Below are 13,304 nucleotides of genomic sequence, written 5' to 3' on the forward strand. Positions count from 1 at the left end.
GGTTTAATAATAAATTGTGTGAGAGTTGTTCTGTGATACAATTGACTTGGTCGATTTAAAAATAACTTAAATAATAGATACAAAAAGTTTAGGGATGAAATTGAGAAAAAAATAAAATTAATAGAAAAACACTCTCAACTTTTAATTCAAATTTAAAATTAGACTTTATGAAAATTGATTTGATATGATTTAATATGATTCAATTAATTTGATTAATATAAAAAAACCTAGATAACTGTTAATATATATATATATATATATATGTATGTATGTATGTATGTATGTATGTATGTATGGTAGGACACAGCAGTAGAACTCTAATTTCCTAAGTCTTTTTAGTATAAAGAATACCTAACACCTGAATTTCTAATGGCATAACAGAATTCTGATTGTTGTCGACTAAGAGCAAATAGACGATTAAATTTTAAACATTAACACACAACTTATTATGAATTATCAAAGGCATAACTTGTTTATCATATCAGCATTAAACACAAAAATTAAAAGATATCAAACGATCAATATTTATATATTCATATTTCAATGTGAATTCACACAATAAAATAATAATTTTATACTTTAAAAATAAAATTAAATAACCTGGTTTAAGGTTATCAATTTATTATTATCAAATTTATGAAAACATATTTGCTATCTCATATTTTCATAGCATAGTAAAAATATTAAATAACTCTTAAAAAACAAAATTTATTTAATTTGCCTCTAGAGGTTTTTACATAATTTCATTTTAATTTGAAAATTAAAATAACTAGATTTCTTTTAAAATTATATTTTTCTAGGCTTGCATCTAGAGGTTTTTTTTTATTATTTTTTTGTTTTGTTTTTTAATTAGCAAGTAGACCAAGGGGAGATTAAATATTTTAAAAACTAAAAAATATTATTAAAAATAAAAAATTGTTAGTACATGCATGGCATGTGCTAGTATGCGGAAGATGCTTGTGCGTTTCAGGCGAAGTGTGCACGCCTTCTTGTAGCCAAAAAGGCCAACCAGCATGTTATCTGAAGTGTCGCATCCTTTGGGGGGGTATGTGTACTGTGATTCGTGGTGTTTGAAATTTTTTTATCCACCTCCTTTTCTCTCTCCTATACTCTGAAATTGTGTTAACCCAACCATAATTAAAAGTTGTTCTCTAATTTTGTTATTTCAATTGTAGTCCTCGTTATTTTAAGTACTCTTTATTTGTTTTGAATTCTTTATTTGTTTGATTTTTTTTTCAACTCTTAGCATTAGATCCTATTTTATTTTTATATCAAATTTGATCGTCAATCTTTTAATTGCTACTTCTTTTTTATATTATTTTCTTAATTATTTGTTTTTTAATTTTATCCCTCATCATTTAATTTCATTTAATTTTCATGTTAGATTTGGTCCTTATTGTTTTGATTGCTTTTTTTTTTATTTTCTTTTTTTCAAATTGAATTTTTTTAATTTCATCATTTAATATTTTGTTTTCAATTTCATCATTTGATCGTAGGTTTATTAAAGATAAAACTTCTTTATTCTTATTTTTCTTTTTTATGAGGATAACTTAACCTCGTGACTCAGGTCGTGAATTTTTCAGGTCAACTCAGATTGACTCGGGACTTTCAAATCATTTTATTTCATTTTAGTTTTATGTCAAATTTGTCCTCATTCTTTTAATTGATTTTTTTGTCCTCTTTTGAAATTGATTTTAATTTTTTAATTTCATTGTTTAACATCAGATTTTGAGAATTGATTTTCATATTTTTTTTTATGTGATATCTAAGTCTCATTACCCAGATCACGAGTATGAATTGTTAACCCAGATTAACAACATATTTTTTTACATTGATTTTTTTTTATTTCAACTTTCAACATTGGGTTTATTAAATATTGAAATTTTGTTTTTCTTTTTTAATTTCTTTTTTGGTCCTTATTTTTTTAATTGTCTTTTTTTATCCTTTTTTTAAATTGATTTTTTTTAATTTTATCCTTTAACATTGGATTGTTGATAATCGGGTTTTATAATTTTTTTGATGTGATGATTCTGATCTCATGACCCATGTCATGGGTATGAAATTGAGCTGCTTCTTTTTTATTTTTTTTATCGATTTGCTTTCTATAAGGATGACCCGACTTCACGACTCGAGTCATGAGTTTGTCATGCGAACTTGGATTTGCTTGGAGTTTTTTCTATTTTTTTCTGTAGTTTTTTATTTTATACTTTAACATTGAGTTATTTGAGAATTCATCTCTATATATTATTATTATTTTGCCTTTTGGAAACCATTTTTTTCTACCGGTCATGTTATCACATTTTCTCTTTACATTCCATACATTTACTGTCCTTTTTTTATATAATTAAATTAAATCATCGTATTGGACTCATTAGAGTTTATAACTTCGGTTCCAGAATTTGTTTTTGCTTTAAAACATACTAGCAGTGCTTGAATATTGTTTTTTTTTTAAGTTATAGAAAAAACTAACCTTACCGTGACAAAGCTCAGGTCACATATAAGTAACGAGAATTGTTTTTAAAAAATTCTTTCTTATCAAAGAAGAAAAAAAGAATGAGAATTAACAATTTTGTGAAAATAATGGACAAATATTATCAAATACATCAAGGGTTTTATGTATTTTTTGTTATTATATGAGCTAAACACATAGGTTTCATTCAGTTCTACCATAGAATTTTAGGGCATCCAAAGTTAAATCATTGTAAAGAAAAAAAAATCTTGTATTCAATGTTGTTAAAATCACGAGTTGACTTGTAAAATTATATGATTTTATGAGTCAACTTATATATAACGTGTAAAATCAAGTTAAAAACTTGAAAACCAGCAAACTCGGTCAGAGTCGGTCAACTGATTAAACTCGGACCAAATTTATGAGTTTAACAAAAATTACAAAATTTATTGCCTCTCAATTCAAGTCCCGACTTTGCCTTTTAAGTTTTGAACATTCCCCGGCCTCCCATTTCTCCTTTGCCTTTTGCCCAAATCTTACATTCTCAACCCTAGCATTGCTAGCCCCAACAACGCTAATTGGGGTTTGGGATTTTATTTGGGACTTAGATAGGGCGGGTGAGAGAGGGGGAAGGAGAGGAAGAGGGAGGTAGTGAGGAGGTGATTATTTTGGTTTTGAGGAGGGAAGTGAAAGAGGAAGGGAAGGAAATGGAAGGAGAAAAGGAGAGTTTTGTGGTATTTGGAGAGAAAAGAAATCTGTTGAGGGGGATTTGAGAGAAGAAGAATTTCAGGGTGGTGGAAAGGGAAGCCATGGGAGGAGTAAAGTAAAGAAATGCAAGAGAGGAGGAGAATAAGGGTGTGGTTTTTAAAGAAGGCCGGCGCAATCAAAGTGATAAGAAGGATTTTGTGTGGTCCATGGTTGAGATGAATATTTTACTATTATATAGTTTAATTAAATTGCTTTGATTTTAATTTACTCTTATGTAGTTTAATATTTCAAAAACAAATTAACATGCTTTTGCAACTTCCGAAGTTCAAGCAACAAATTGGATTACAATGAGTGTCAGCAAGGATTTTTATTATCTTTTATGTTTATTATTCTTGTAATTTCATTACCAAGGGAGGATTTTATTGATGTTCTTGAAATATCGCATGCACATAGCTTGTACATTAATAAAAACTAAAATGAACAAAAAAATTATTTTTGAAATGATGACTAATCTTGTGGAAACAATTTTTTTTTTCTAATTTCAATCAATAAATATAGGATTGTATATTTTAAAATGTTTGAATATTTTTATTGTTTATTTTATTTTTATTTTAATTGTGTTATATTATTATTTACTACTGGATTATAATTTTTAATATATAATTAATTAAAATATTTTATTTATAATTTTATGATTTAAATTTATATTATATATTTTGTGTCGTGCTTGCTCGGGAAATCAAACAAAAAATTTTCATACCACATAATTGGGCTAAACCTTGCAGATACAAGAACTTAGCCCATAGTAGTCAAGCCACCCGAAACAATTAGCCCATAATTGTTAGCCACCCGAAAAACTTAGCCCAGGAATTAACAAACGTAAAATCCACTACAACTAGGGTTTATCACCAGGGCTTCTTCTTCTCTTTGTTTGAGAAGCAAAGCAAGCAGCATTTTTCAGTCTTCTCATCTCTAAATTTCTACAACCAGCTCCCTCCATCTTCCATCAATGGGGAAGAAAAGAGAGAGGCACCAAAATCCAGAACCTTTCCTCCCAGAGGATACAGACTCTATTGTCTCCTCCACTAAAACACGATCCAAAGCATCAAAACACCACCAGAAACAGCAAAAAGTAGTCCTCGCTTTATTTTTTATGCCTTTTCTTTCTTCTTTTTAGGTTCTGTTTCTCTCTCTCTCTCTGTCCCTCTAATTTTGTAATGGTTTTGTACTAGATGATATCCTCGGGGATGAGCTCGAAAATCTTGAAGCAAGCGTTGATTCAGCAGAAGGAGATTCAAGCCGAGGAGAGAAACCCTAATTTTAATGCTCTGGAGGAAGAATTGCCTGAGCCTGAAGGAGAGGAATGTGCCGAGGATCAAATTGATGATTTTAGTGGCTTCTCCGAGACTCAAAGCCAGTTTAACGATTATCCTGTCAGTATTTCCATTTGTTATCTTAAACTTATTTTTTGAGCTGTTTTTTTGTCAATTTTGTTGGATTGGATTTATTTTTATTTTTAAACTTGTTTTGTAAAAGGAGTGAAACTGGATGGTTTGGCAGGAGGAGATTGATGAGAATGATGAGAAATTGCTGGAGGCATTCTTGTCAAAGGATGCTGGTCCACAGCGAACACTTGCCGACCTTATTATTGAGAAATTAAAAAAGACTGATGCAAATGTTTCCTCAGGTCATACTCTTACTTGAAATCAGTTTTTTTTTTTTTTTTTTTTTTTTTTTTTTTTTATAAACCCTTATTTATATCTTTAACTTGTGCGTTTAATGTTGTGTTTACTTTGCTGTACTTGTTTGAATCTGTATAGTTCACTGTTTATGCTGAATATCTTTGTTTGATTGCAGAGTTACAGCCTATACCTAAGCTGGACCAGTCTCTGATAGATTTGTACAAGGGGTAAATTAGCTACCCTCTTTTTGGACATTTTCTTTCCATTTTCTCTTATTAAAATATTTTTCGAAACAGATTTGTGAAGGAAGGCGTTTTGAATATGATGCACACATTTTGATATGATTATGTGTAGAGTTGGCGAGTATCTCAGTAAATACACAGCTGGAAAGATACCTAAGGCATTTAAGCACATCCCTTCTATGCAACTTTGGGAGGATATCTTGTACCTGACTGAACCTCAGAAATGGTCACCAAATGCAATGTATCAAGCCACTAGAATCTTCTCTTCTAATTTGGGTGCAAAGAAGGCAGAGCGTTTCTATAGGCTTGTCTTACTTCCTAGGGTTAGAGATGATATTAGGACGAATAAGAGGCTGCATTTCAGTCTGTATCAAGCTTTGAAAAAGTCTCTGTATAAACCTGCTGCATTCAACAAGGGAATATTGCTTCCGTTGTGTAAGGTATATACTAGCATGAAAATCTTCTGCATGCTGTTTATTCTATAGAATTTGATAACTGGCTGATTTGCTAATCTGTAACGTTCCAGTCTCTTAATCAGTAGCTGATTTGCTAATCTGTAATGTTCCAGTCTCTTACTAATGCCTCTTCACCCAGTAATAATAAGTTGTTAATGCTGGTCTTCTTAGATTGACTGATTCATTAGTTTGCTGCTATCCTCTTTCTCTTTCATACCTCCCTGTTTTTGTTTAGATCCTAACTGCTACTTTGTAACTTACATGTTACAATGCAGGACAAGGTGGAAGGATCAATTAGGGTTTAAACAAATTGAAGTTTTATGGTTTTTTTTAGTGGAAAATTGAAATTACAGTAGGCAATCCAATTTGTAACTGCTAAAGAAAAGAGGCTCACAGGAGCAAACTCAAAACCTGAATAAATAACTCATAGGATAGACAAAACTAAACTCCCTGCCAATAAATTTATTGCCTCCAATTGATAGGATGCCTGGTTCTGATAATTTTTGATTTAATGAACCACTAATTGTGCTTTAATATAAACCCCTTTTTTCTTACTTGATATGCAGTCAGGGACGTGCACTCTTAGGGAAGCTGTTATTGTTGGAAGTATCATTCAAAAGGTCTCCATTCCTATGCTTCATTCATGGTATGCTTACTTTTGCAGAGGATAATCATGTATGTTTCAATTCATGTCTTGATTGGTAATCCAAAGGATTCTGCCTGTGTAATTATAACATCATCTTGTTACCTGTTAAGAAGGCATGATTAACCCCATTTTGAGTTGATCTATGACTGGATAGCCCTTCTGAATACCCCTCAAACCTAGTGGATGCAACTCTACTATCCACATTCCATAATCCAAAGTTCTTGAATCTTGCATTTCGTGACCCACTGTAAATTGACTTTACTCATTTACCTGTTCCAATCTCTTCATTGTTTAGTTTGAATTTCTTGTTGAGAAAGATAAGAATATCATGATTAACATATGCATTATGCATTTTATGACGTTACCCCAATGCTTTTAATCATTTCAAACCATTCCTCTTTATTCCCCCCCCTCATTTTGAGACACACTAGTGCTAATTTCAACAGCCAGCAAACGAGGATAAGATGCTTCTGTAGCAGCTGGAACTTTGCACCTTCTATTTTTCCAAGTTTCATGATTTTCATATGGTTACACATTCAAACCATTCTGCTTTATTTCCCCCCTTATTTTGAGATATACAAGCGATAATTTAAACATTCAGCACATGAGGATGACATGCTTCTGTAGCAGCTGGAATGTTGTGTTGCACCTTTTATTTTTCCAAGTTTCAAATACTTGGGGAGGAGTCTAACTCAAATATTTCAATGGAATTGCAGTGTTGCAGTGTTGAAGCTTGCGGAGATGGAATATTGTGGCACAACAAGGTATATAAATGTTTAACACGTATTGAAAATAAAAAAGAAAAAAAGGAACGTGTAACAGTTAGTTAGCAGATTTACTTGTTTATCCATGCTATTTATGTATGTGGTTTGCCTGTGTACTTCAACAGTCCATGGTCCTAATTATGCATGAAAGCTTTGTACAAAGTTTTCTATGTTTCATGTGAAACACATTGTGATGAATGATCATGCTCCTTGCTTTCAAAGAGATTCTAATACTCTACTAGGAATTATCACACAAAGAGGCAACGAGCTGGAATTTTATATAAATATGGTCTCATAAGTCATGCCTGACAAGGATGCAAGCCTACCCCTGATTTAGGAAAATAAGTCATGACTTAGTTAGCGGAGTCCTGGTAATATGTGCCTTGGGTTTCTTGATGTGATGGTTGTTCCAAATAATTATTGATGCTTGCAAATAAACTTCATAATAAAATACCGAGAAGAAAACTTGTAAGTATGGAGAAGGCAATTAATGAAACAATTGGTGATATTAAGAAGTGTTTTACTGTTCTGAAACAACTGTTGATGCCTGAACCTGTGTAGTGTGGTTCCATACTTTAACTCGGGAAGGAATAGGCAATATAAAATTCAAGATAGTGGACTTTTTTTTAAAAATCTTTTCCATTTTGGATCTGGTGCTTTTTTAGTTGCCAAATGATCTGAATACTACTTGACAATGTTACTTTGGCAAACCATCGCAGTTATTTTATCAAGCTTCTATTGGACAAGAAATATGCCTTGCCATTTCGCGTACTTGACGCAGTTGTTGCTCATTTCATGAGATTTATCGAGGATACAAGAATAATGCCTGTAATTTGGCACCAATCGCTTCTTTCATTTGTGCAAAGGTTGGTATTTTTTTCCATGTTCCTTTTAATTGCCTCTTCTCTTTTTAGTTGTCTGAATTCTATCTGGTATGTATTGACTTTAAATGCTTAATATTGAATGGGAGCCAAAGGGTGTTTCTTGCTTGATTTAGCCACATCACGTCTATCTTTTGCATTGTTTCAGATGCACTGTTTAATGTTATGTGTACAGACTCTTCCTTTTCACTTTGTTTTATGATGCATACATGTAACATGACTGATCAGGGGAGCAGGGGTAATGGGAGATGATTCTCTTTTATTGTGTTTTTATATGTGTTTCATATATGTCCTCTATCTGATAGCTCATACGAAACACTTACATGGATCTGTTTTGCTAATTCAACAGATGCAGGTCAACAAGGGAAATTACTAATAATTACTATTTTCAAATTATTTGTAATTGTATTTATTGTGTGCTTTTTTCATTTTAGGAAGTTTTCCACTTGAAAATATTTGCAACAATTAGGATTTTATTATTGTTACGGCATTTTATTGTTATTTTATTTGAGTAGCGAATTTGTTTTCTTCTTTAGTCTGAGACGACTCTAGGTTTTTTCTGTGTCATGTATTGTTTGTAATTGAAAAGCCATTTTGATGGATGGGATCTATGAATGTTGCAACCTCGCATAATCAGGTGTCTCTCGGTGTTCTTCTCTCTAACAGTAATGTGGCTCTTCGATGTCTATATAATATTTTGTTTCTTCTTTGAGCAGCAATGGAACCTTTTTTCTAGCAGCAATAAATTTTTTTTGGAGGTGCCAATTGATGTAGAAATGGAACATGAATTAAAGAAATAAAAAGAAAAAAAACCCTAGAGATTGACTAGGGGTTCTTTGAATCACAAGGAAAGAAGAACAAACATTCTTCAGGTGAAACAATCAATTTCGAGGTCATGATAATTGATTTAATTATTTAAAACGCCATTCAATTACATAGAATGTGCTTCTATAGGCACATGAGAAATCTAGAAGATCCCTAAACTAATGAAGGAAACAAAATCAACAAAAACCATTCTTAGCAATAATGAAATCTTGGTTATTTGCAACTATTGTAATCAGAGAACTTCTTAACAATGATAGAACTACACAATTAACAAAATTACAAGTAATTTGAAAATAACCCTTCTTGCCATGCATCCTAACTGAAGATTAGGACTCTCATTTCACACCATGTGCATTCTGCCAACTGAAATTGTCGTGTTCGCATTAGTTTTTGTTAATTACTGTGCCTTGATGGGCAACATCAGAATAGGCAGTCTCAAGCTATATTTTATTGTTCTTCCCTTGTTTCTGAATTTCCATCTCCCCAACTTGAGATTTCCTTTTTCAGCCTAATTTCTCCTTTGAGCAGCACTGTATGACATGAGATGCCTCTTCCTAAACGCTCTTGCATTATTTATTAGTTTTTATGCTATTAAATAAAGTAGCTGCCTCAAAACACATTTGCCTTTTCACTCATACAATTTTTGTTGAAATCTCTCAGATACAAGAATGAACTGCAGAAGGAAGATAAAGATAGTCTTAGAAGACTAGTTCTAAGGCAAAAGCATAAACTAGTGAGACCATCATCCATCAGATAGTTCTCTTATATGTTCACACACATAATATTGCAAAATGAGTCGATTTTATTTTTTTTCATTGAGATGTTTTAATCTCTGCGCCCATTTTGATTGCAGGTATCTCCAGAAATAATCAGAGAGCTAGACAACAGCCGCAATCGTGGGGAGAAGGATGATCCCATGTCAATAAATATCCTTTGCATGCAAAATTAACTTTATACTGCTTTTTTGGTTCCTTGCCTGTTCTATTTATTTATCTTTTGTTATGTTATGCCTGCAGGCGGTAACATTTTTTTTTAGATTTGCCTGCATATTAGCCTGTAAGTGTTTGTTTACGAGCTAATTATGAAGTAGGAAAATGAATTGAAAAAGCCATATTTTTGGAATAAGGATGACAATGAGATGGATCAGTGGTGTTTAAGGGCCTCTAATTTTGATAGTACTTTCTAGGTTTGCCATGGTCATGATATGTCCTTTGTGAATACTAAAGAGATTGGGTAGACTGAATTTGGTTTATTGATTAGAAGCTAAGAAGTATATTTTCACAAGCGGCATGCATTCATAATATTTTGTGATAAAAAAGGTTGCATGTCTTCATGTCTTCTGAGACTTAAGTAGGTTTCTGACAAATCTTATCTTTTCTTTATTCTTGGATATTGATGATTTTAAGTCCTTGTGTTACATGCATGTAATACAATGTTCTTACATGCATTTGGTTAAGTTGGTCATGTTTGTTTAGTCATCTGTATTGAAGGTTTATGAGAGTTTTGATTACAAATGAATGGTTTGCACCTCTTTATGGAGGTTTTGATTTGCTATAAATTATCATGGAGTTGGTTTAAAACAGAGAAACATGGTTTTTTCATAAAAAATGGAATTATAATGATAGGTACTGTTAGTGAAATTTTACATTTTATCTCCCCTGGTCCTGCAATTATACACAGTAGGATAAATTTTTTATTCCTTGACTTCCTCCTTACCATCTCCTGTTTCTGTGATCAATAAAACAATCGAGGAAGACAGGTTTGATATTCCAGAAGTACCTATGGAGGAGGACTGAATGCTTAGCCTTGGTAAGACAGTCATCCTCTGATTATTTTGTTGTTAGCTAATAATTTTTTAGTGTGCCTTTTCTTGCATGGATGTAATCATTCAAGTTGCTTATAAGTTAATCTTCGCATAGCTGCCAGAGTCTGGTGCTGAAGCTCTTTCAGCTTCTCTTAAACTAATTGAATATTAGGTTCCCCATTGCAGGTTACTGACTGGGAGCTTTGATGAGATTCAGGCTTGCATGTTTTTTTGGGTGAATTCATATTATATATTAAATGCAGGTAAATAGATATTAATTGTCCGGTATAATCTCAGATATAGGAAAATAGTTTTTAATTTTCCTTATGTGATGATTTTCCCTTTTGTATCCTTATTTTAGGAACTATCTCCAGGTGTAAGGTTTATTTGCTCTCTGATTTTGTAGCAAGGATATTTCTTAGTGCTCTTGCAACTTGTTCTTTTGTTCTGATTCATAAGCCAAGCAGCAATTTTTTGTTTCGATTTGTTTTGCATCAAGCGTTTCTGCATTAACTCATAGACTCTGCTAACATCATAGATTAAGCTGACCTCTTACTGAATAGTTGTCACAATTGTCAACATGTCAATGAGTTTTTGCTCGGTGAACCATAGATTTGAGGTTAATTGGTTTTCGTTTCCCTTTTGTTGCAAATTCTCTTCAAAGCATGGTGCAAATAATGAATGCCCAAGAAAATCTTTGATCAAATACACTGACCGTTGCACTTCATGTATCCCCTTATCAGTTGCTACACCAGGGCATGTCTCATGCAGTAGGTTATGTACAGCTCTGAGAAGGTGAATTACAATGTTGCCTGGAGCCATTTTTCCTGGGATGGAAAGATTAAGCGGCAGTAAATGCAAGGATACTACCATGCTAGCTACATTAGCCTGGTTCGATTCAACTGAGTTGTCTCTGAAAAATGCTATAGTTTTCTCATAACTCTTACCCTGTTTAGTAGCTGGTGCATGAGTTAGGCATGCAAGCATGTATGATCAATATACATTTGATGACTTGGAATTTACTGGGCTGAACCTATGCTGAACGAATATAAACCCGGCAAGCGCATCTTGAATTGTTTCATTGCAGCCTGCTAGACTGTTTTCTAGTTTTCGTCCGTGCCTTTCGGTGCTTGCAGAAGTCCGAACTATTTAGTGTCTTGTTTTCATCCAATTTTTGAGATGTCATTTCCCATCAAAATCAAGGCCCGTAACAAAGGCTTTTGGGATTGTGCCAATGAAATGAATGATTTTATTCTGGCCTAGCCAATTGTGAAATTTACGCGAGAAGTTTCTGTAAATATGTTGCAGGGGCAAGCATGAAATCAAATCACTTGAATCATCAACAATGATAATTAATGTTTGTCTCTATCAAAATGGGTTTTACCCAAGAACGGGGAAAGTATGGAGATCAGCTATTGTTGATCTCCAAGAGATGAGTATTCGTAATATCAGTGGGGTGCTTAAAATCAAGATAACATTGCCAATTTGCCATCATTAATATCAGGGCACATCACAGAACCGTGTCGGCGCTGGCATGGCCACCATGGATGGCCCCTTGCTTATTTATTATGCAAGCGACTGGACTGTATTCAAGATCAACTTTTCAATACTGTATTCAAGATCAACTTTTCAATCATGCATATTGCCGATTAGCTAATACTCGACCATGAATTCGATTCTCTTTGGCTGCAAATTGATCCACGCTGACGCCTCACAGCCAATACAAGTTAAACCCAACGCACGTGCATGGATTGCGTATCTACCACTTTGATCTCTTGGTGTTAGCTGCTACTCCATGCTTGCAAGACATGGTCGTCGATTTCCCTTTTGGCATAAAACAATGTATAGCCCAATCTGACCGAGAAATAGCATTTTATGGCTGGCATTAGATACTTTGGGTAACGTATTCGTCTGCCAAAGATGCCATGTTACTATAATTGTTAGATGTCTTGGTCTACGTTAAAGAGCGCTGAGATGTCACATACCTGCCATCTTCAGGCAGCATATCTGATTTGCTATCCTTATCCGCTGCTTATTTAAATCATAGTTTGGTACATGTTTATACTATAGATGAAGCCCGTGTGACAACCTAACATACCTATTTAAGGTACTCGAATCGCCACGTTGAAGCTCTATGATAAAAGCTTAGCATCATCATACAACACGAATCCCAATATCACATTCACACATGCAGCATAAATAATGCATTTTAATCTCTCTGGAGATGCAAAGAAATTGAGATGATGCATATGCATGGAGATATTTTTAAAGAAAGTTCTCGATTGGATTTGCATGTTGTTGCTTTCATGTGGGCAAGGCAATGATGCCATGAAGTCACCGATATGTAAGGTGCATGAGGTAGATGACATGGACATGGGAGGTGACTGAATAGCCGGATGCCACGTTAATGTTTTCGCAGAAAAAAAAAAACCAGAAAATTTCTCTCACAATACGCAAAAAATGTTCATGTCACCATTGATGCAAAGGGACCAGCCGTTAACCTCTTGACACGTAAGGTTTCGGTCATCTTTTATCTTGTTTTCTCCTGTGGATTTCTGAAGAATTTGGAGCTTTCAAAATCTTCGGCGGAAAGCAGGTCATTATTGGCTTGTCCAGTTGATCAGTCCAGCTCCAATCGGCATGCAGTATCTCATCCTATGCGTTGAGGACTCCGAGTCTTTGGTGACCTTGTGGTCCTATGTGGAATAAGTAATTGTGGGTGTAAGAAGTGGAGCTTTGATATCTATGTCTGTCAGCATCCATGTAAAGCTATTTGTCCACTCCCTATTACCCACTCAACACTTCACCTGACTAATACATTTTTTTAGGGCCCAGGACCATTAATTTC

At 33.6% G+C, this 13,304-nt stretch overlaps 1 protein-coding gene across 9 annotated transcripts; it reads left to right on the forward strand.

Annotated features, from left to right (window-relative positions):
* The first annotated feature begins 4,052 nt into the window (after positions 1-4,052).
* Positions 4,053-11,537, forward strand: LOC133679378 (bystin-like). 9 transcript variants are annotated; one of them, XR_009836164.1, is made up of 13 exons: positions 4,055-4,289; positions 4,390-4,590; positions 4,718-4,844; positions 5,015-5,066; positions 5,194-5,521; positions 6,103-6,182; positions 6,899-6,946; positions 7,666-7,812; positions 9,313-9,385; positions 9,506-9,578; positions 10,369-10,461; positions 10,629-10,719; positions 11,121-11,537. XR_009836164.1 is itself a non-coding variant. In XM_062101979.1 (12 exons), exons 1-11 carry the CDS (start codon positions 4,167-4,169, stop codon positions 10,446-10,448), a joined length of 1,332 nt encoding a protein of 443 aa, XP_061957963.1. In that variant the 5' UTR covers positions 4,055-4,166; the 3' UTR covers positions 10,449-10,461; positions 10,629-10,937. The 9 variants fall into 9 exon arrangements, 3 of the variants coding, with proteins under 3 accessions (XP_061957983.1, XP_061957963.1, XP_061957945.1); XR_009836162.1 differs by having other exon boundaries at positions 11,200-11,537; XR_009836163.1 differs by lacking the exon at positions 11,121-11,537 and adding an exon at positions 10,818-10,937.
* The last annotated feature ends 1,767 nt before the right edge of the window (positions 11,538-13,304 follow it).

The sequence above is a fragment of the Populus nigra genome, chromosome 1 (genome assembly GCF_951802175.1).
Source record: "Populus nigra chromosome 1, ddPopNigr1.1, whole genome shotgun sequence".
Classification (NCBI taxonomy): Eukaryota; Viridiplantae; Streptophyta; class Magnoliopsida; order Malpighiales; family Salicaceae; genus Populus; species Populus nigra.

What these genes read in the sequence shown, in the direction of transcription:
- LOC133679378 (XM_062101979.1), top strand. Translation starts at nt 4,167, where the DNA reads ATGGGGAAGAAAAGAGAGAGGCACCAAAATCCAGAACCTTTCCTCCCA. An exon ending in GCCAGTTTAACGATTATCCT is followed by an intron (nt 4,591 to 4,717) that starts GTCAGTATTTCC and finishes ATGGTTTGGCAG; the next exon opens with GAGGAGATTGATGAGAATGA. An exon ending in GAATATTGTGGCACAACAAG is followed by an intron (nt 6,947 to 7,665) that starts GTATATAAATGT and finishes AAACCATCGCAG; the next exon opens with TTATTTTATCAAGCTTCTAT.